General features: G+C 46.8%; 1 protein-coding gene across 7 annotated transcripts in view; it reads left to right on the top strand.

Moving 5' to 3' along the window:
- The window catches only part of myt1la (myelin transcription factor 1-like, a), a 60,434-nt gene that overhangs the window by 13,534 nt on the left and 25,067 nt on the right, over positions 1-21,833 (top strand). For 4 of the 7 annotated variants that reach the window (XM_086189515.1, XM_086189517.1, XM_086189518.1 and 1 more), the window contains exons 2-10: positions 598-699; positions 970-1,024; positions 1,301-1,334; positions 4,628-4,690; positions 11,632-12,101; positions 13,518-14,139; positions 14,557-14,972; positions 19,089-19,223; positions 21,182-21,272. In XM_086189515.1, coding sequence (XP_086045641.1) covers positions 970-1,024; positions 1,301-1,334; positions 4,628-4,690; positions 11,632-12,101; positions 13,518-14,139; positions 14,557-14,972; positions 19,089-19,223; positions 21,182-21,272 — 1,886 coding nt within the window. In that variant the 5' untranslated portion in view covers positions 598-699. The remainder of the gene's footprint in view (positions 1-597; positions 700-969; positions 1,025-1,300; positions 1,335-4,627; positions 4,691-11,631; positions 12,102-13,517; positions 14,140-14,556; positions 14,973-19,088; positions 19,224-21,181; positions 21,273-21,833) is intronic. The other 3 variants (XM_086189516.1, XM_086189519.1, XM_086189522.1) reach the window with 1 other exon arrangement.

Here is a 21,833-nt window from a genome sequence, read left to right on the forward strand (position 1 = left end):
TGTCGTCCAATTTCTGTAAACTGGTGGTTTTATTGTCTTCATGAAGTGCACTGGCGAATCGAAGCTGAGGCTAAGATAGCTGTCTAGCTAACGTTCCAGCAGCTAACAAGCTAACCAAGGACACATGTAGATGCTCTTTGTGGGTTGTATGGTGACGGGTCCAGGTGGATGTGTGGAGGTGTTTTGACCTCCAGGTCGCTGTTCTTCCTGTCGTCATCAACAACACAGTTCTTGAGCCCATGTTATTGTTATTTTTGCAACAGCTAGCATGCTAGCTTGTCTGCCTCGTTCTGGTGAAGTACCGAGAAAAATCCCTTGAAAAAAAGTTCTTTTGATTCATCGTCTCAAGTCTAAGTTGAGGCAGAAGTCGTGAAAACCAAGTTAAATCTAAAGTCTTAATGGGTGTTAGTCAAGCAAGTCTCAAGTCCTCAAATTTGTGTCTTGAGTCTGACCCAGGTCGAGTCCCAAGACCCCCCCAGGTGTCGGATGATGCCAGGATGTGCTGGTGCTGCTTCAGGCCTGTTTGTCTGACGTTCTTCTGTAGAACCAGAAGCTTTGACGCCCATCAGAACTCAGACGTGTGTTTTGTCTCTGCAGATCATGACTGTGGAGGAGCTCTGAAACGCCGTTTGCTGTCAAGACTCTTTAGGTTCTCGTCCAGCAGCAGATCCAGGTGGTGCCGCGCCCAGCTCCGCCCAGGTACATTAGCATATTAAACCAACAGTAAATTTCTTTCTCTTGAATTTTTTTTTTAATTTTTGTTTTTTAGCATTTTTGGACCTTTATAGGAGGTTTTGTTAAGTTCCTGATAAGAATGTGTTGAGTTGTGTGCTGTTGAAAGTTGGTTGCTAGGTGGTTGCTAGGACGTTCTTCACGGTTGATCTGTTTATGATTCAGTGCTTTACTTTTTGTTTGTCTCGTTCAGCTGTTACATTTTCAGGTTTGTGATTTGTGGTGTTTCTTCTCCAGATGGAGGTGAATGCAGTTGAGAAACGCCATCGAACGCGGTCCAAAGGAGTGCGAGGTATGAGCCTTGCCAACGCTCTTCTTCTTTGCTTATTCTTGTCAAAGTTTCACCACACGACAGATATTTCGGTAACCTGTCTTTGGGTAAAGCCACCATATAGTGATCTGCAGTGGAGGAATTTGAGTAATTGGATTTGTTATTGGTCTTGAGCTTTCAGGCTTTCATCGTATTAATTTTAGCATTTCATAAACATTTTTTGAAACCTTCTCTTGTGTGTGTGTGTGTGTGTGTGTGTGTGTGTGTGTGTGTGTGTGTGTGTGTGTGTGTGTGAAGCCGCTGTGGAGGCAGTAACACAGGAGCTATTCAGGTAGGTAAACACACCCTGAATTATACATTCGCCATTCATCCTCTTGTGATGTAAAGAATTCATACGCTCGACATTTAAAGGAAGAGTGTGTAGATTCTGCAGATGATGCAAGTTCTCACATGGCAGTTCAACCTGAACCATCAAAATCACATGATCCTAATTGTTCTGAATTAGTTTTCTTCATTGAAGGAGGAGCTGAGTTCTCAGACAAATACACAGTCGTGATGCAGGGAAAGTCAAGTTAACCGTTTGCTGACTGCTAATTGTTAGCAGGCGTTTGAGGTGAAGAAGGAGTTTTACGACAAATGGATGTTTTAATTCAGAGTCGGTGAATCATTTATTACATTTTCTTGACCCACCAGAATCAGAGCTGCTGAAAGGAAATGCTGAATATCAGCCGGCTTGTGTTTCTGCTTCACTTCATCTCGTTTAGTAAAACTGACAAATATGGGTGTGTGCAGCAGATTTGGTTTGAACCTGGTTTGATCCAGGTCAGCGCTTTACTGTAAACACGTCTGAGCAGAGGAGAAATGATTCACCCACCAGTTAACTCTTCATGGGTGCCGGCGAGGGCGGCGGAGCCGGGGCAGCCGTGGACACAGACGCTTTGAAGTCAGCTGTAATGACTCACACTGTAAATACTTATAAATACTGTAAGCATGTCATGAGCTGCATTTAATGTCCCACATCCCCGTCACAGCTTAATCTGACTGATATGCAGAAAAATTAGCTGGTAATTGTGGTGTGATACAGCATTTTCAAGGAGAAATTTTGATATTTAACCTCTTCCAGGACTTAGATTAACTCATCAATTCCTTTAGTTGAGTAGGAATCAGGACAACAGTCCAGCTGCATTATGATTGAAAATTCAACGTTTGGCTAAATATATCGGAGGTCAGCCACCATCATGGTGCAGCTCATGAGCTGTAGTAATGATGCTGCAGCCATCAAAATGAGTTCCTTTGGTTCTCACGTTACTCTTTTACTCTAACTTGTAGGGAAAGTCTCTTACTGTCCATCGTCACCAGAGACAGACAAGAAGACAGAGAACCTTCTCTAGGGAGTTGAGACCCAGGCTAGTTAGCTTAGCACAATGACTGGTAGTGGGTGGGAAGTGTTAGCGTAGCTCCGTCTCTGCCTGCATTAATGTCAGGAGGGTTGTGTGTAACCTTGGTGATGAATACCAGTTTAACATGAGGAGACGTTGTAGTGGTAGAATCAGACACATAGCTGGAACTACTTTCCTGACTGGGCGCAGTGATTTGACGCAGCACCTCCAAAGCTCCACTGGAACTTGGGTCAACAGAACCAAAGGTTTGTTGAGGACTAGAAGAGCGACTGCTGCTACTGATGATGAGGAGGAGGAGGAGGAGGGTTCCTGCTGGACCCACCAGCATCCTGGACCTGAGCTAGCTGATGCTAACACTTCCCACCCACTACCAGCCATTGGGCTAAGCTAACCAGCATCCTGGACCTGAGCTAGCTGATGCTAACACTTCCCACCCACTACCAGCCACTGGGCTAAGCTAACTAGCCTGGACCTGAGCAAGCTGATGCTAACACTTCCCACCCACTACCAGCCATTGGGCTAAGCTAACTAGCCTGGACCTGAGCTAGCTGATGCTAACACTTCCTACCCACTATCAGCCATTGGGCTAAGCTAACAAGCCTGGACCTGAGCTAGCTGATGCTAACACTTCCCACCCACTACCAGTCATTGGGCTAAGCTAACAAGCCTGAACCTGAGCTAGCTGATGCTAACACTTCCCACCCACTAACAGCCATTGGGCTAAGCTAACAAGCCTGGGTCTCAGCTACCTAGAAACGCGTCTGTATCCTCTTGGCCCTGGAGACAATGGACATTATTCCTTTGGTCCTGTAACCTCCAACCCTACCAGCTGGTTTGAGGGACATTTTTTATTGGAAACATTTGTTTTTTAGCTAATGAACGGTTGTAAGTGACAGACAAAAAAGGTCTTCAGGTACACTTCCAGCTGAATACACCGGCAGGCAGGTACAGCCGGGCTGGGATGATCCAGTTCTATAATCAACACATTCAGATCTCCTTTTCTTTTCTCCCTCCTCCTCTACTCTTTAACCTCCACCCCTTCTCTCTATTTCACCGTCATCCTGCTGTGAAGGAGTAAAGATCAGGAGGATGTGGTGATGCTCACTGGATGGTGGGTGGAGCTCTCTACTGTAGGGTCAGAGGTTGTGGGCGTGGAGTGACTGTAGCGAGCGGCGTGCTCTGGCAAGAGGCCTGTGTGATGTCACGCAGAAGCGTCCTTAAAGCTGCAGTAGAGTGACTCAGAGCCCTGGAGAGTTGTGCTGCCTCCAGACAGAAATAATGGAACCTGCTGCTGCTTCGTGAGGCCGTTTGAAACTGGGAGGCATTCGGAGAGCGTATTCCTCCGCCTAGACGAGACAAAGCAGTTGATAATGAGATGGGCGGGGCCTTGCCCCTCTGAATTTGTGTGTGTGAGGAAGGTGAAACCTGACAATATTTGTGTTTCGCATGAAGGAGCAGACTTATGCAGCACTGTGGTGCAAGTATTACTTCCTGTGTCCACTAGGTGGCGCTAGAAAACACAAACTTACTCTTCATCGTAGTGCATCACATAAAGACGAGACTGGTGAGATCATCCGTAAAACCGAGCTGAAGAGTTGGGCCCTGCGGCTTTGTTGGGATCCCCCTCGCCTTAACTCAACCCAGCAGTGTTAAAGCTCCTGATTGGTCCGCGCACTTTGGTGGAAAAACAGAGCGATAGAAAATGGCGTCTCTGGAAGCAGCAGGTGCTTACATTCATGGATTAACACGGCTGTAAGAGCAGCTAATGGAGACTTTAACTCAGCAACAGCAATTAAACTCGAACGAGAAAACGCAGATGTGTAACAAGTTTTTTTTTGTGCAGTTTTTCTGACTGGACTTGTCAGGTTTTCTTTTCTTAATTGGCTGGAAGAACTTGTCTCATAGTGGTTCTAGATTGGAAGGAACCCAGACGAAACCCGAGAGGTCAACTTCTGAGCTCGCAGGATATGAATGGCCCCTACAGGCTATGGAGGAAGTGGCTTTTGTAGATTTTTTTTTAAAACTTTTGCGGACATTCCATATCATAGCAACCAATCGCTATGCCTCCAAAGGGCTGTTAACCAGTCCCCGCTGGGTGCCTCCAGGAAGACGCCCAACATTTGACAAAAACACTTAAGAGGACAGAGACCCAACGGGTCAAATTGCAACGTTCTTTGTTAGCTTGCATGAATTCAACATGTTCTTGTGTGTGTTTCCTCCTCAGCTGTCCCACGCCAGGCTGTGATGGAAGCGGCCACGTCAGCGGGAAGTACGCCCGACACCGCAGGTAGGAACCCGCCGTCGTTCACCAAACCAAATACCTCTCCGAGTGAACGAGAGCCAGGTCTTTAGGGACTGACTGAGCCGTAACCGTGTCAGAGTGCATCGATCCCTAACTGCATTATTCAGGGATGTTGTTCTGGGTTTGGAAGGTCCAGAATTTGTTGGACAAACACAAAAATTCAACTGAAACCTTGAAACGGGTGAAGGAGGTTAAGAGTATGTCTGCAGTATATTTACACAGAAATACTGCAGTGAAACACAAATAACACATGCCTTGACTCTGTTGTTATATATTGTTTCTATGAACTGCAGTATTTTTTATGCACATAGATAATCATAATTATTGTTTTGTCAGAATAAAATTTGTATTTGTTTTCCATGACAGAAAATATGCTGGAACATTCATTTACACTAAAATGGCTTATTTATTTTTGTAAATTCTGGCTAATTCCTGCCTGTAGCCTTGGAAAAATCTCATCTCTCAGAAACGGAACTCAGGCACAATAAATAAACCCGCATTCAAACCTCCTCGCTGGGAAGTTCGCAGCCTCCAGCTCCCTTAATCCACCGGCCACAGATTGAAAACCAATCAGGTTGAGCGCAGACCTTTGAAGTCCCCGGGTCACCCCGACCGAAGCCTGTCCAGCCGGCCACCTCATCAGTGGTCCAGCCTGCCTGGAGGACGGATGGTTTGTGCTGCAGACTTCCTTTGAAAACAGAGAATTACCAGAAAATGACAGTTGCTACCTGCCATGTCAGCTTGTCTGTAGAGTTTAAATCTTTATATCTGAATTTTAAATAAATGACAAATGAGGATTAAGGATCCTCAAATTTACTAAAATGTTTTTATGCTTAATGTTCATGCCTTTAATAGGAAGTGGACACACTTTCACACGGGAGGTACGTTACTCAAATGTTCAGCTGTTGTTGGTCCAGAATAACAATTTGTGTCTGGTGTCAACATCTGCTGACGACACCAAGCTAGCTAACAGCTAACTGTCTTTTTCGTGATGACTTTAGCTGCTTTGCATTCTGGAATTTTTATTTATTTATTTATTTTTAGACAAAAACTCTCACTCAGGTGATGACACACAGAATAAAGCAATGGTTTGCCACGAATGTGAGCTGCTACTAACACCAGCTAACGTTAGCTGCCGCAAACAGTAGCTAATGTTAGCTTCTGCTATCGGTCAGGAGAGTAGTTTCTGTTTTTAGTCCCAGCTGTTACACTGAAACAGTCACTGCTCATAAATTCTTACATTTCCTGTCAAAGGTGTTTCATTAACTTTGCTGCACCTTACTGGAGTTTTTTGCCAATATGCAATAAGCTGATATTTTATCATTGATACGGTTGACAGCCGATATTTACCGATGTCAGTATTATTCTAATAAAAATCAAGTTTTTGTGATTTTATATACCAAAAACACAGTTATTCTTTATTTCAAAACATTTGGAAAAGTCCATAAATTCTAGATATCAGCCATCATAATTGTATATTTTCAAAATTACCAGTGTATGTCGACACCGATGAAGTGCCATGTTATCCCACATCCCTGGTTGTCCTACATGTTAATGGACTGAAGAAGCCGTGTGGCAGCAGTGGCCCTTCCACCGATTGTCTGATGCTGATTGTGACCAGGCTGCTGCTGGCTTCATCTTGTCCTTTTATTTCAAATATGTCGATCTTGTGTTTCCCTTGAGACAAATACATCAGCGTCAAGCCATTAAAACATCCCCTGTAAGAATCGTAACTCACTTAAACGGCCTTGTAAAACAGGTAAAATAAAGACCTTCTGCATGTCAAGAATAGTGTAGCAGCACTGAGGTAGACCGCCAAGGTTCTTCACTCAAAGAAAATATAATTTGAGCTCTCAATATGAAGCTGTGGAGGAGGAAATTTAGTATCGTTGATTATTTAGGTAACAAAGAAAGATCCGATTTAAACAGCCGCGATGAAATCAAAGTGCACCTTGAGAGGTCTTGAGGTTATTTTGGAGGATCCCTCTGGTATTTTTATCAGTGCAGAGGCTGGTGTCTGTGTGTGTGTGTGTGTGTGTGTGTGTGTGTGTGTGTGTGGTAGAGGTTGCGGAGCACAGGACAGCGGTGGTTTAATGCCTGAGGTAACAGAGAGATAATGAGAAGGGCAGGCTGGCGAATCGCTGCAAGAGCAGGGCTGCGAAGGGCACAGAGATGTTGAGGAAAATCATACAAAGAGTCAGACTCCACAATAAGAGCTCTGATATTAACCAGGGAAGTCATCGCCATAGAGATACTCCAGTGGCATTTTTAAAGCACGTCATAAAATATTTGCAAGATATTTCCCCTTCGTAGAGTTCTTCCACTCCCAGCTTCAGGTCCTCCGTTGGCTCCGTAGGTTCTGTGCCAGTCTCGTGAACAAGATATCTCAGGAAGGATGATGTCCTCCACTGGGGCTCTAGGATCGACTGCAAAGGCTTTGGAAGTCCCTCAAATTTGGCACAAGCGTCCACTGGCAACCGTTACAGAGACGCAGAACTTCCTGTGTTCAAATTCAGAGTGGAAGATGCTTTCAAAGTTCCCAAATGCTTGTGCACATCCACCTATCTGGGTTTTGTCTGGAGGGTTATGTAGTTCCCGCTGTGACCATCAACGGGGGTCAGCATCGGATGCGCGAGCTCTTTTATTCAGTATTTTTGTGCGTTTGACTTTGAGACAGAAAAATCCACCGTCCATGTCTTTGTTTCTTTGTTTACTGTTCACGAGTGACCGAGCGTTCGTTTCATATCCATCTCCTACTCGTCAACAACTCCTCAACACAGTTGCTGTTGGTGCCGAATGAGTCGGGGGGGGGGGGGTGACAGAAAGGTTCACCCCCCCAACCACCACCCCCACCATCTGTTTCCTCCTCTACCTTTCTCGCTCTCTTTCACCCTCTTCTTCTCTCTGGAGGATGTCACCATGGCGACAGCACCATGTGGATGCTGCAGTATGAGGACCGGGAGGGATGCAGCCTGTCTACCATGGCAACCGCTAGTATAGGATGTGAACATTGTGTCCCCCCCCCCCTCCACACACACACACATATACACACATCCCTTGCCACAAAATCTCTTATGCATCCCCCCTTGAACTCCCCCCACCTCTGTTGGCGCGAAAGTGTTGCCACGGTGATGAGTGTAGGTACGTGGTGTTGCCAGGGGGAGAGTTCCCAGCCTCACATCCAGATGTAATTATCTGGCTGCAGCTGATATCCCTGTTGACTGCGTTATAACGTGATAACAACAAAAGAATGAAGCCATGAATCGAGACGTAGTGGGAAGCTGAATTCATGAATGAAAAAGTGGAGCGACATGGAAACAATAGGTGGCAGCGAATATCAATCTCAGAACAGGTGTTGCCCTCAACATGCTGCTGCTCTGAATATGTTCTCGAGGTGTATTAAGATGCAGGTAACCGTAGCAACTGTACAGATGCTTCAACAGCAGTTAAGGGAAACTGATCTGATCGCGGGTTAAACTGGTAACTAACTTACTGAAAACACCCACAATCACAGTTAATTATAACACAGGAGTACGCATCAATCTGTCTCTGAGAGTCCGCGTACAGGAGAGAAACCGTCCGAGGGTGAGGATTCAGAGAGGAGTCATGAATCCAGACCCCTGAGGCTAACCAGTGTTTCTCAACCACAGGAAAGTGGCCCATGGGGTGACCGTGAGCATTGTCGAGTGGGCCACAAAATGCCTTCAAGTTGAAACTCATTTTTTGCGAGGTAGATGAGTTTTAAGTTTTTAAGTGGTACAGGTCCCCTTGTTTGATAAATTCAAGTTGTATCTTGTGGCCTCAAAAAAAAAAAACTCCACCTCCGACCTCCATGTCAGCGATGTTGCACATAGAAGATGTGGAACGTATTTACGTGTCTCTGTCGGTGGATGCTGGCGCTCACATGCCAATAAACCTATTTTTAAATTTGAATCTGAGCCCAGAGACCATGTGTAAGCCCCCCTTTGTTCAACGTAAAACACTGCAGCTTCTCACACACGCGTGTGCACGCACACACACACACACACACACACACAGAAGTTGGCAGCCTGACAGCCAATAAGATAAAAGATGGAGGGATCATTTGAGGAGAAGTGTGTGTGTGTGTGTGTGTGTGTGTGTGTGTGTGTGTGTGTGTGTGTGTGTGTGTGTGTGACTGACCTTGGCCACCTCGCTGTCTCCCGCCAATTAAAATTCCAGTGGTAATTAATGCAGATCAGAAACGAGGGAATGCTGAGAGTGAGAGATAGGCCTGGTAATTATGTGGTGGTGTGTGTGTGTGTGTGTGTGGGGGGGGGTGATGGATCATCAAATTTCCTCTTACTGAACTGATCTGATGCGATGTGCTGTGATTGGTTGGTATAATTGATCATCATGTATCGGTTCTGAACGTGGAGACCTTGAACTCAGCTGATTCTGCAGCAACGACCCGGTTCTCTTTGTGTCTGCGCATCTACGCGTGTCAGGTGAGGTGAGGCCGGAACCACCAACACATGGATTTCTTCAACTTCAGAAACTGTTTAAAACTAAACTGACAATGCCACGCAGTCATGCGACCGGGTCAGCTTCAAAAGCAGAACACGCTGAAAACGTTAGGACGTGACGAGCCGCCCACGTGTCATTGTACATCTCGTTGTTATCAAGCAGCATCTTTTCTGCCGTCAGTGTTGTTCAGTCCGTCTGGTTCGGAAGTTCAGCGGGAACCGTCGTCCCTCACGATGCTGCTAATGAACTTCAGCAGCATGTACTGAGGTGATCTCACCGCCGTTTAAAGAGAGCAGAAGAGGGAAGTCACACGTTGGTTTCAGTCAGAAAACAACGCCACCTCCAAACAGAGACTGAGCTCTTTCATATGGAAATGGACTAATTGATTTCCTAAAACCCACATTAAGGCCATGTATAATTGCGCTTGCTGTTTTGGAGCAATTAAAGCAGAATTTTCCCAACACTTAATGACTATTATGGGATTTGCGTAATTGAGGCCCTGGTTGAATAAGCTTTGTGGGTTTTTTTAGAGGATGACTCGCCTCCTCAAGTGCAGATCCACCGCAGTGTTTCAACATGTGAACCACAGCATTTTCACCTTTGGCTGTTACGCACATCAGGCATGAACTCGCATGACCTTCATGACAGCAGTGTCATCTGATATCACTTGCTGGCCTTCTCAAAAACACATTAATGTTTTGTCTTCTGCAGCACCATCTCGAGGTTGCGGCTCACGTCCATGTACAGGTGTCTGTTCATACCTCAGAAGATGAAATGTCAGCAGATAAACTCAACCGGAAGCTGATTTTTGTCTGCTTATTTGACACAAAGACATGTGATATCCACTTGGAACTCTTCAGAGATCGCTCAATCATAGCCTGCTAGCTCATTCGTAGCCTGCTAGCTCAATCGTAGCCTGCTAGCTCACTCGTAGCCTGCTAGCTCATTTTTGCTCGTATACAGTCTGCAGTCCATCTAAAATTGCTGCAAAAGTTCTGTTTTTCAGTGTTTTAGAGGCAAATACTGGAATGGAAGTAAACAACCTTCAGAGAAATTTTCAAATGAAATGAATGACCTCAAGGTCACCACCACGAAGCTTCAGGATTCTTGTCTTTCCCCTGTTGACCTTTCATGACCTCCATGACCTCTGTAGGCTCCTTCAGACTCTTGTTAGCAATCCAGGTTTTTAAGACTCTCCACCACTCCGACACCCACCGGTCTGGTCTTTACTGGTGGATCTGATGTAGAAATGAACCTCCACCATCAACTGGTCTGGTCTTTACTGGTGGATCTGATGTAGAAATAAACCTCCACCATCCACCAGTCTGGTCTTTACTGGTGGATCTGATGTAGAACTGAACCTCCACCATCAACCGGTCTGGTGTTTACTGGTGGATCTGACGTAGAACTGAACCTGCATCACCCACCAGTCTGGTGTTTACTGGTGGATCTGATGTAGAACTGAACCTCCACCATCCACCGGTCTGGTGTTTACTGGTGGATCTGACGTAGAACTGAACCTGCATCACCCACCAGTCTGGTGTTTACTGGTGGATCTGTCGTAGAACAGAACCTCCACCATCCACCAGTCTGGTGTTTACTGGTGGATCGGATGTAGACCTGAACCTCCACCATCCACCAGTCTGGTGTTTACTGGTGGATCTGATGTAGAACTGAACCTCCAACCTCCACCAGTCTGGTGTTTACTGGTGGATCTGATGTAGAACTGAACCTCCACCATCCACCAGTCTGGTGTTTACTGGTGGATCTAATGTAGACCTGAACCTCCACCATCCACCAGTCTGGTGTTTACTGGTGGATCTGATGTAGAACTGAACCTCCACCATCCACCGGTCTGGTGTTTACTGGTGGATCTGATGTAGAACTGAACCTCCGACCTCCACCAGTCTGGTGTTTACTGGTGGATCTGATGTAGAATTGAACCTCCAACCTACACCAGTCTGGTGTTTACTGGTGAATCTGATGTAGAACTGAACCTCCAACCTCCACCAGTCTGGTGTTTACTGGTGGATCTGATGTAGAATTGAACCTCCAACCTCCACCAGTCTGGTGTTTACTGGTGGATCTGATGTGGTAGAAATAAAACTTACAAAATGAGAAGTAATTTCAACCTCCTGTCAGCAAATGGTGGATGTTATTTCACATGTACACGTTTTGTACACCGCCAGTGATAAAATGCTACTACAAAAATACTAGTGTACTACTTTGTAACTAAAATTTCCTGCCTTGCAGTACCTGCCCCTCCCAGTAGTTGGTGCTGCCCTCTCAGCACTCCTGCTTCCAGCACCTTGTCCAGATATGTTGAGTTTCCTTGGCTTCCAGGATGTCAACTAGATTTGAGTGGCAGGAAACTGAGTGGTGACAAATGGCATGAAGGTCACATGATCAACCGGCCACTGGTTTGTTCTGTCTTGCTTCAGTGTTTACGGCTGCCCGCTGGCTAAGAAGAGGAAGGCTCTGGAGAAGCAGCCGCTGGAGCCAGCAGCCAAGAGGAGGCCCTTCCTCAGTTCCTGCCCAGGTGATGAAGAGGAGGAAGAGGAGGAAGAGGAAGAGGAGGAGGCTGGCTCCTACGCCAACTACGAGAGCGAAGCCATGGAGGTGGGACGGGAAGGGAAGGAGCAGGGGGAAGTAACGGAGGAGGATGATGAGGGCGAGAGAGGAGAAGAGGAAGAAGACGGCGATGTGGAGGATGAGTTCTCTGAAGACAATGAAGAGGAGGAAGAAGAAGAGGAGGAAGCGGAGAGGGCAGACACAGCCATGGGGGGAGAGAGCACAGAGATGGAGGTGGGGATGGATGATGAGGAGGAAGATGTGGAGGATGGTGATGATGAGGAGGAGCAGGAGGATGAGGGAGAGGATGACGAGGAAGAGGAGCAGAATCGCCACCAGGGTGAGTTTTAATTTGCCTACATTTCTTTCAGTGTCATTTTTACGAGTTCTTTTGCAGATGAAAAGTACTTACAATGCAACTTAAAGTGATACTACACCCAAAAAGTATAATTAGCCTTTTAAGTATTTGCTAATAGCTGTCTTGAGCTAACATAGATGCGTTTCCCTCATTACTTCACTGTGACTCTAAAAAGCAGGAAGAGCGAGTCACGTGTGTTAGCTTAGCTCTCAAGGAGACTGACAGCTAACAACAATTCGTCTAATCCACGTCTTCTTCATCCACCCATCTGCTCGGTAATCCACTAACTCTTCAGTTTGAGTCAAAGTCAAATAAACGACAACGAACGTTTTTGGGCAGTTTTGCTGTTGTTAGCCGTGGCTCTCTGTTAGCTTTTAGCTAAAGAGTTGCACAGAAGTAATGTAGCGGTGAACTGATATGATCTGTGGAAACATGAAAGAGAATAATTTGTTCCAGGAAGTATAATGTCACATGACATAATGTACGTACTCCTTCCCTATCATACCTCCCATGTCACAAACAACCAGCCATGTTAGCTAGCACGTGTTTGAAAGCTAAAACTGGAGTCAGTTGTCGTCTGATGCTGACCGAAACACAAGTGTGACCACTTTGGCCGCCGTGTTAGAGTGTGTGAACGTACCGTGAGGGTCCAGTCACACTGGAGCATTTGAGTAAGACATGGAAGTTCGTTTATCAGATGAAAGCTGCTCATTTTCAAGTCCTGCTGTGGGTCAAACTGGCGTGATCGAGGAGGAAGTGATGAGAGCTGCTCAGGCGAATCTCTACCAGATGCTCTGCACTCTCCCTCACTCCCCTCCTCCCTTCCACCACGTTTCCCATGACTCCCCACCTCCCCATACCCCCGTGTCCTCAATCGCTTCTGACAATGCTTCAGGAATAATAGGAGCTCTGCTGAGTTATTAACTCCCACCCTCCCCTCCCCTCCCCGTTTGCCTTCTTGTCTCGGCAGACGTGTCACATGTGCTCTGCCACGGCTTCTCCTCCTGAGGATATTTATGGCTCCTGAATCGGAGCACCTCACCCGCCTCCCTTTTCAAATTCTCATTCGCCGTCTCTGTCCTCAGAATGAGGCTTAGCGGGGAGAGCGGTGCTGCTCTGCACAGCTCTGGGTTGTGTGTTTTTGGAGAGCAAACAGTGGATCATAATCGGCTGGGATGTAGCTAATATATTCAGAAATATAAGGAGAAGTGTTCTGTCACTCTGTTATTTAGAGACTGTAAAAGCATCATCTCTGATTATTGGCTGGGTTTGGCTCTATTCATGACCAGATAGTTGTCTTATCTGCTGTATTCATGTTGTTTATAGCGCAGAATCCAGAGAGAAACTGTGCTGATGATTTGATGCTCAAACACTGTAAAGAGTTGTTTTCTTTGACAGTAGAGAACCAGTACAAACCCAGTGGACAATCAAAGCTTCTTCCAATTCACAAGGACGACAACAACAACATCGGCGCAATCAGCACCAGTAATGGCACGGGAGAAGAGTACGAGAACTACGACGAGCTGGTCGCAAAGTCTCTGCTCAATCTGGGCAAGATCGCAGAGGACGCTGCCTACCAGGCCATGACCGAGTCGGAGATGAACAGCAACTCCTCCAATAGCGCCGGGGAGGACGAAGACGATGACGAGGAGGACGGCAGCGAGCAGGGAGACAGGAAAGGTGAACTGAGCGTGGATCTGGACAGTGACGTGGTCAGGGAGACGGTGGACTCTCTAAAGCTGCTGGCGCAGGGCCATGGTGTCATGCTGCCAGAGGATGGCTACCCAGAGGGCACCGTGGTGGACAACAGCTGTCACGTTAACGGGCGTCCCGGTGGGGGGGTCAGAGGTCATGCAGAGGAGAGTGAGGAGGAAGTGTGTCTGAGCAGTCTGGAGTGTCTGAGGAATCAGTGCTTCGATCTGGCTCGGAAACTTAGCGAGACGCAGCCATCCGATCACCCCGCCCTCCACCAACAACTCCAGAACCCAGTGGACCAGCATGTGCTGCACCACCTCAACAGGTACAGAGGCCTCACAGTAGTCATCTTAGTCAAAGTGGTCACTGCTCACATGACCTGTAAGATGCAAAGAAGTGGTTTCATCATGTGTAACACAAGTAGCCACAACTTCTTGTCCGGTTAAATATTGCCAAGTGGACCTTGTCTGCCACAAAAACAAAGAGTTTAGGCAGGTTTTGTTCTCAAAAATGGATGTGAATACAGATACCTGTGGAGCCCGCAGGTGCGAAGGGTAGGAACTTACAGGTACGCGATCCGGACTGCGGGTTCCACCTGTTGATGTTTGTTCTCTGCTGAGTTGGAGGAAATCTGCTGGGTTGAAAACTCTCGTAGTGGCTTGGAAGAAAAGGGCCTTTGAGCTGTTTCCAGCTAGAGCTCCCACACTATAGCAGTGATTTATTTATTTTTTTTACCTGTCAGGTACGACAGCTGCCAGCAGGGTCTACCAGACGACTCCAGGCCCCTGGAGGGCAGCTACTCAGACATGGTGAACCTGATGAAGCTGGAGGAGGAGCTGAGCCCAGCATCCAGAGGTTACCCCACCAGCTGCAGCCAAGAGGGGGATGAAGACACCACGTCAGTAGCCTCCGACCACTCGGACGAGACCTTCGACATGGCCAAAGGGAACCTGACTCTGCTGGAGAAGGCCATCGCCCTGGAATCAGAGAGGGCCAAGGTCATGAGGGACCGGATGGTCTCAGAGCATAAGGTGCCCCGAAGGGATCACCATCACCATCGCAGCCACGGCGAACATAACTCAAGGCTGAGCATCGCTGCTGAAGACCGCAGGTCCAGGATGCATCATGAGGGTCTGAAGAGGGCGTACTACCCTAAAGGTAGGCAACGAAAACCCACACACTGACCCTCATGGTGTCAGTATTGATCCGTGCTCAGCAGCAGGTTGAAGTTTCACTTCTAGAGTCAATTTTCTGTAAGTTGATTTTCTTCTTTTCCAAATTAACCACATGAACTCTCGTTCACACTGACAAATCCAAACTTCTCTCTTGAGCAGTACAACTTCAAATCTTTCTTTTGTCATGTCTTTTTTTTGTGGTTATACACAAGTGTGGGACTTGAAGTTAATGTAGCTCAGTTTCTCTTGCTACTGTTCTGATGAGCAACTTTTAGGTGCCACAGAAGGTCTGTAGGACGTCCAGAGTCAAAAACAACCAACTATCTGAGGCAAGACCAGTTGTTATTTGTCTCTAAAGGAACCGTGAGTGGGTTTCACATAAACAACCAATCAGAGACGGTTGCACCGACACTTGAGCGTATTGCTTTTTAGGTGGTGTAAACGAGAGGAAACTACTTATTTATTTCACATGCAAAAAGCTAAACTTTTTTAGATTTTTGTTTTGAACATTTAGAAAAAAAATTAACAGAAAAAATATACAGACTAGTTGGAACAGATCGTGTCTGAAAGGTAGTTGGAGGAAACCTACGCTTATCTAGCCCTACCCTTCTTGTAAACTCATGTGAGTACTTATACTGTGTATCTGTACACACACACCCATACATAAGAGGGTCGTCTTCTAACTCCCTCATAACAGGTCAAAATTTATATGTTTCTGTTGATGTTTTTATTATCTGAATGTTTGATACTACATTTCTAGAGCATTATGGTCCTATGTTCAAGATTTGAATAAAATAGCAGGGAAAATGATTCATCTTTGTTGTAAGATTAGATTAGATGAGGTAAAATAAGATTAGATAAGATAAAATAAGATTAAATAAGATCAGATTAAATAAGATAAGATTAGATAAGATAACCCTTTACTCGTCCCACAGTGTGGAAATTGGCACTGTTACAGCAGCAGAAATCAGAAGTAGCCACAGAAATACAGTATTACAGAGCAATAAATAGAAGAAACTACAATAAACTACAATAAAAACTACAATACACTATCGTAAACTACAAACAACTACAATCAGTCTTGGCAGCACAAGTGTTGTGTAGTAACTAACTGTAAAAGTACAGGATCATATTGTCAGATGATAGAACCATAAACGCTCTTTGTTTTTTTTAGAACCTGTCCTGACATCCGATTGAACTCAACCCACACAGTTCATGTGAAAGTTTCCTTTCCAACTCTGCCTGTCTCCCACCACCTCTTTGCATCGCGTTTAACCTGATGCAGGCTTTACTCCAGTAATCTGACCCCAGGTCAGCAGGGAGGAGGTTTATCGTGTTGGCCTGACTTGTTGTTACCATCAATGGTTTAACCGCCGGAGGCTATCAGCACTGCAGCAGGAAAAATCTCGTAACTCTACCTCCAACGTCTGCCTTGTTCTTTACCCATTCGAGCATTTCTGCGTACTTTGCTGGGTTGAATGAGTTCTCTGACCCCTGCACTCCGAAAACCTCTCAGAGCCTCATTGTAGTCTTTCAGAAATGCAGTACATGGCTGCGGATCAAATAATGACACTCATTTTCTGCATTAAGGGTTTTTTGCAGATGCATTTTCCACTGAGAGAAGCTTATAATGTTAAAGTAGTTTGGTGTGGGAGCACGAGACAGCAGGCTTGTCACGCATGAGTAATGGCAATCTGCACGGACCGTTGAGAGAACAAATTTCATCTGTGTGGATGCCATCGATGGCCTTTGACTCTAAATCCAGTCAAATGCAGCCCTGCCACCACTGGGAGGGAGTCAGCGTCCCGACGCACCCAGATGGGCTTTAGACCGCTTCATTAACACAGAAGATTACCTGTGAAAGCCCCAGGAAGGCTTTGATTAGTCCACAAGTCAGTTTTCATCTGAATCCGACCAATGACAACACTGCTGCGATGGTTGCCAGGCCCCTCCTTCCAACTGCAGTTGTCATAACATCCGTGACGAGGCAGGGCAGGTCTGTGGGTGTCTCTGTAGTAACAGAGATACTTGGAGATGGAGATCAGTTATGGCTCACATTCACACAGAGAGACAATTCATCCTGCTGTACACACGACCAACAAATGTTGGTGTTGTTTACAACCAGTTAAAATGTCTTATTACACACACACACACACACACACACACACACCTGCTGAGCAAAGTGTGAAGGAATTCATGGAATGGTTAATGTGATCTAAAGTCAGTTGGAAGTAATGGCGTTCCTTGCTAATGAGGCTACGAAGGCTACGAGCTCTGGATACCGTTAGCATTTGAACCAGTATCGTTAGCAGGAGGCTGCTGCTGCTTGGAATTCTGTGCCACTCTTCAAACATCATTTTCTTTGTTTATAATGATATAAATTGGCTCAGTTAAGGGGGCGGCACGGTGGTGCAGTGGTCCTCACTGTGGCCCCCATCAAGAAGGTTGTGGGTGGAGCCCCGGCTGCAGCACGGGGTCTTTCTGGGTGAGTCTCCATGTTCTCCCTGTTCCTGCTGGGTTCTCTCTGGTACTCCAGCTTCCTCCACAGTCCAAAGACATCAAGAGGGACCAGGTTAATCCAGACTCTAAATTGACCGTAGGCGTGGCTGGGAGAGCCAATGGTTGTCTGTCTCTATGTGTTGGCCCTGCCATGGACTGGTGACCTGTCCAGGGGGAAGGCTGCTGGGATAGGCTCCACCCCCACCACCCTGAACAGGAGAAGAGGGATGGATGGAGGGATGGATGATGGAGGGAGGGATGATGGATGGATGGAGGGATGGATGATGGAGGGAGGGATGATGGATGGATGGATGGATGGATGGAGGGATGGATGATGGAGGGAGGGATGATGGATGGATGGAGGGATGGATGATGGAGGGAGGGATGATGGAGGGAGGGATGATGGATGGAGGGATGGATGGATGGAGGGATGGATGATGGAGGGAGGGATGATGGATGGATGGATGGATGGAGGGATGGATGATGGAGGGATGGATGATGGAGGGAGGGATGATGGAGGGAGGGATGATGGAGGGAGGGATGATGGATGGATGGATGGAGGGATGGATGATGGAGGGATGGATGATGGAGGGAGGGATGATGGAGGGAGGGATGATGGAGGGAGGGATGATGGATGGATGGATGGATGGAGGGATGGATGATGGAGGGAGGGATGATGGATGGATGGAGGGATGGATGATGGAGGGAGGGATGATGGAGGGAGGGATGATGGATGGAGGGATGGATGGATGGAGGGATGGATGATGGAGGGAGGGATGATGGATGGATGGATGGAGGGATGGATGATGGAGGGATGGATGATGGAGGGAGGGATGATGGAGGGAGGGATGATGGAGGGAGGGATGATGGATGGATGGATGGAGGGATGGATGATGGAGGGATGGATGATGGAGGGAGGGATGATGGAGGGAGGGATGATGGAGGGAGGGATGATGGATGATCAGCTCTGATCAAAGAAAACCTAAATGCCTTCTTGATTGTTCTGGGACCTTCTGCAAAGGCAGGGAGAGCAGTAGCAGCAACAAATCCCTGTAACGGTGACAACAGACGTGACCTCATTAAAGTCAGATCCAGCAGGTAAAGGAGGAGCTGCAGAGGAGGCAGGGGATGTACTACGACCGAGGCTGCTTCAATGAATGTCTCCATCCGAGAGGGTGTGTGGAAGGAGATACGTGGGTCGTCACCTAAGGTGGCCGGCGGATAACAGCTGATAGTCCAGCTGTGAGCCTAGCATGAGTTCAGGAAGGCTCTGCACTCGTGCTAGGCTTCATCCAAGTCTCTTCTTGGCCAAGTCTCAAAGAGTTCTCTGTTTTCGGGTGGCACTCCCTTCATCGTGTGTTTATAGTTAGTTTTTGACCTGGTATTTCCTGGGGTGGAAGTTCTCGGTGTGGTACCCAACCCTAGAGGCTACTACCTACTACTGCTGAGGGATATTTCTATCATCCTGTGTAGTTCATCAGGTGAGCCTAGAGATAGAAAAACACCTGTCAGCAGGTATTTCATGTCAACTACATTAATAGTTGGATATGAGCCCAAGTCTGCACCCTCATTTCCCTCCTCCATCTTGGGTCTTTTCCAGACTCGTCCAGGGGGGAGAAGAAGGAGAGCAAGTGTCCCACGCCAGGCTGTGACGGGACAGGTCACGTGACTGGTTTGTACCCGCACCACCGCAGCCTGTCTGGGTGTCCTCACAAAGACCGCGTCCCACCTGAGAGTAGGTCAAAGAAACACCGCAGCCCTCCAAAGAAAACAGGCCGGACAAGTCATTGTAGCATCTTAGCATGGCGCTAATGCTAGGTTGCTGATTTCAGTGTGTCATCACTTTTCTGCATCAAGTTAACTCACCTAGTCAACTGTACAACTAGCAGCCATTTAATGATAAGATCAGCTGACCAGTTCTGACTGTGATGATTTCCCCTCATCTGACCTTTTAAAACGAAATATGCAGAGTTTGATTGTCTTTTCAAATGAGATTGAAGCCTCACTTCAGATGACTTGTTGGCTGGAATACGCAGCGCTGATTTTCGTGAATGTTAGCCGTCCTCCGTTGTGCATCCGTCCTGCATGACTACATTTGTGTGTGTGTGTGTGTGTTCTTTTTAAGTGTTTTCTACATTCACTGGGTTTGCCTTGGTTACAACAGGAAATGAAGCCCAACCTCTCATTTATTAACACATTGCAATTTACAAATTTAGAAAAGAACTAAAAAGCATTTAAACTGTGAACTTTGAACCTTTGGAGGAGCAGAATTCCAGCTCGCTGCTGAGTGCTGAACTTTGAAACAAGTCTCACTACTTCCTGAACGTCTGTGAATGAAATCTGTCACTTCTTAGTCTCAGTCAGCTGGAATGAGTGGACTACAAATCCATGCCTTTTGGAGGTTGATTGATCAGAACGGGTAAACTTGTTCTCTGTTTGACGGAGCTCCGGAGAATTTCGTTCTTGTGTCGTCCTTCGCTTTCATTTCTTCCTCCACCACGTCGGCCGATGTTGGTTGTGGTGTCTTGTGCTACCGATGTGACATGAACAGCATGATGTTGATCCACCTCCTGGCTGCAAATACTCACCACCCACCCCTGCATGAACCCCCCCACCCTCACACACACACACACACACACACACACACTAAACTCACAGCTAGTAAGTTGGGCTACGTCAGGTCAAACTTGATTCGCTGGTCTGCGCTGGAAATGTCCGTCCTGTGTTTCCTTCAGGCCGATTGTTACGTTTGCCAGGATTCACTTGTGTCTGTATAAAATGACCTTTAAGTCCTCCTGATGACACGGTCAGCGTGACCGACGCCATCGAGCGTTTCAGAATTTTACAGTTGTCCGGAACAAATCCAGTCGCACCAGTTCCAGGGTTTTCATTGCAGTGGGCGTGATTTTAAAGCGCTTGTGCTGGCTAAAAACCATTCCACTTGATCTTTAGGGTTTGATTTGAGTTTGTGTATAATGTTACATTTTCAATTTCTGGAAAAAATATGACATCGTAGACAGATGTTCTTGCTGTTGCGCTGTCATCAGAGAGACAATACAGGGCAGAAAATGATTAGTTCTGCAGCTCATGAACTCCTGCAGGTCTACACGTAGGAAAGTGGATGAAGTTACAAGAAACTGCAAGACTTCAAGCCACCAACTAAAGGGTGTTTGATGGAGGTGCAAATGAGCTAAACTGGTGCGTCCACTGGGTTCAGACGTTCCACCTGTTCACAGATGACACCTCCATTAAGGCGGTAAAGGTTTTTCAACACAAAACCTATGTGAGTTTCCCCCCGTGGTCCTACACACACACACACACACACACACACACACACACACACACACACACACACACATACACACACACACACACACACACACACACACCTCATCTTCCTCCAACTTATTGCATGAAACGTTCCCTCGACCCTCACATGAATGCATCTGCATTTGCAACAGTGGGGAAAAAAAACAAGCAGTTTGAACCGTGTTTGCGATTCCATCCAAAACGGGCGCCAACCTGTCAGCTCATCGACTCCTCAATGTTTGGTCTTAATGCTCATTTTGTGAAATGGTGTCAGTGATGCGGCTGGAAGTCAGTGCATGCCTAACCGATGTAGCCGAATGCCGGTAACTCTCCTGTCTCCTCCTAACCCTCGCTGTCTTTCTCACCTTCTCCTGTCTGTCAAAGTCCTTGCCATGTATGAAAATGTTTTAAAGTGCCCTACTCCTGGCTGTTCTGGACGGGGTCATGTCAATAGCAACAGGAACTCGCATCGCAGGTGAGTGAGTGGCCTTTAGCCGGGGCGCTAACGGCTGAATCACACCGCCGGCATGTGAATGTGGCTGAGTGAGAGTTCAAGTACGTTCATAGTGGAACCTGAAAGAGAAACCATGTCGTGTTTGTTCCACAAAGTGTCACAATTAGACGCAGTTTCAGACCTTTTTTTTTGGAGGCTTCACATGATTTGTTTCCTCCAAGAACCTTGTAGAATGAGAAACGTGCACTTTGCTGTTTAGAAATGAAAAGTTCAAGTGATGATGAACAGAGCAGCGCTCAGATGAGACTGCTGGCTCCCAGAAGGTCCCTCAACCTGGTTCCTCCATTCATGAACACCCAGCAAAGTCACCAGTATCAGCATCAACACTTCCTTGCGTTACCCTGGTAACGGTGATACCCTGGACCCTACTGACTACAGCAGGTGTTGTAGGTGTGGTACTGAACAGTTCGATTATGAGACGCGTTGTGAGGTCAACTACAGCTGGTTTCCTCATCAGAGCTCCTGATTTGTAACTATTACCTCTTACTGAGGACAGCGTAGCAGCAGACATCAAGTTATCAG

The sequence above is a fragment of the Aulostomus chinensis genome, chromosome 20 (assembly GCF_037954235.1).
Source record: "Aulostomus chinensis isolate RoL2024-O1b breed Wild chromosome 20, RoL_Achi_v1.0, whole genome shotgun sequence".
NCBI lineage: Eukaryota > Metazoa > Chordata > Actinopteri > Syngnathiformes > Aulostomidae > Aulostomus > Aulostomus chinensis.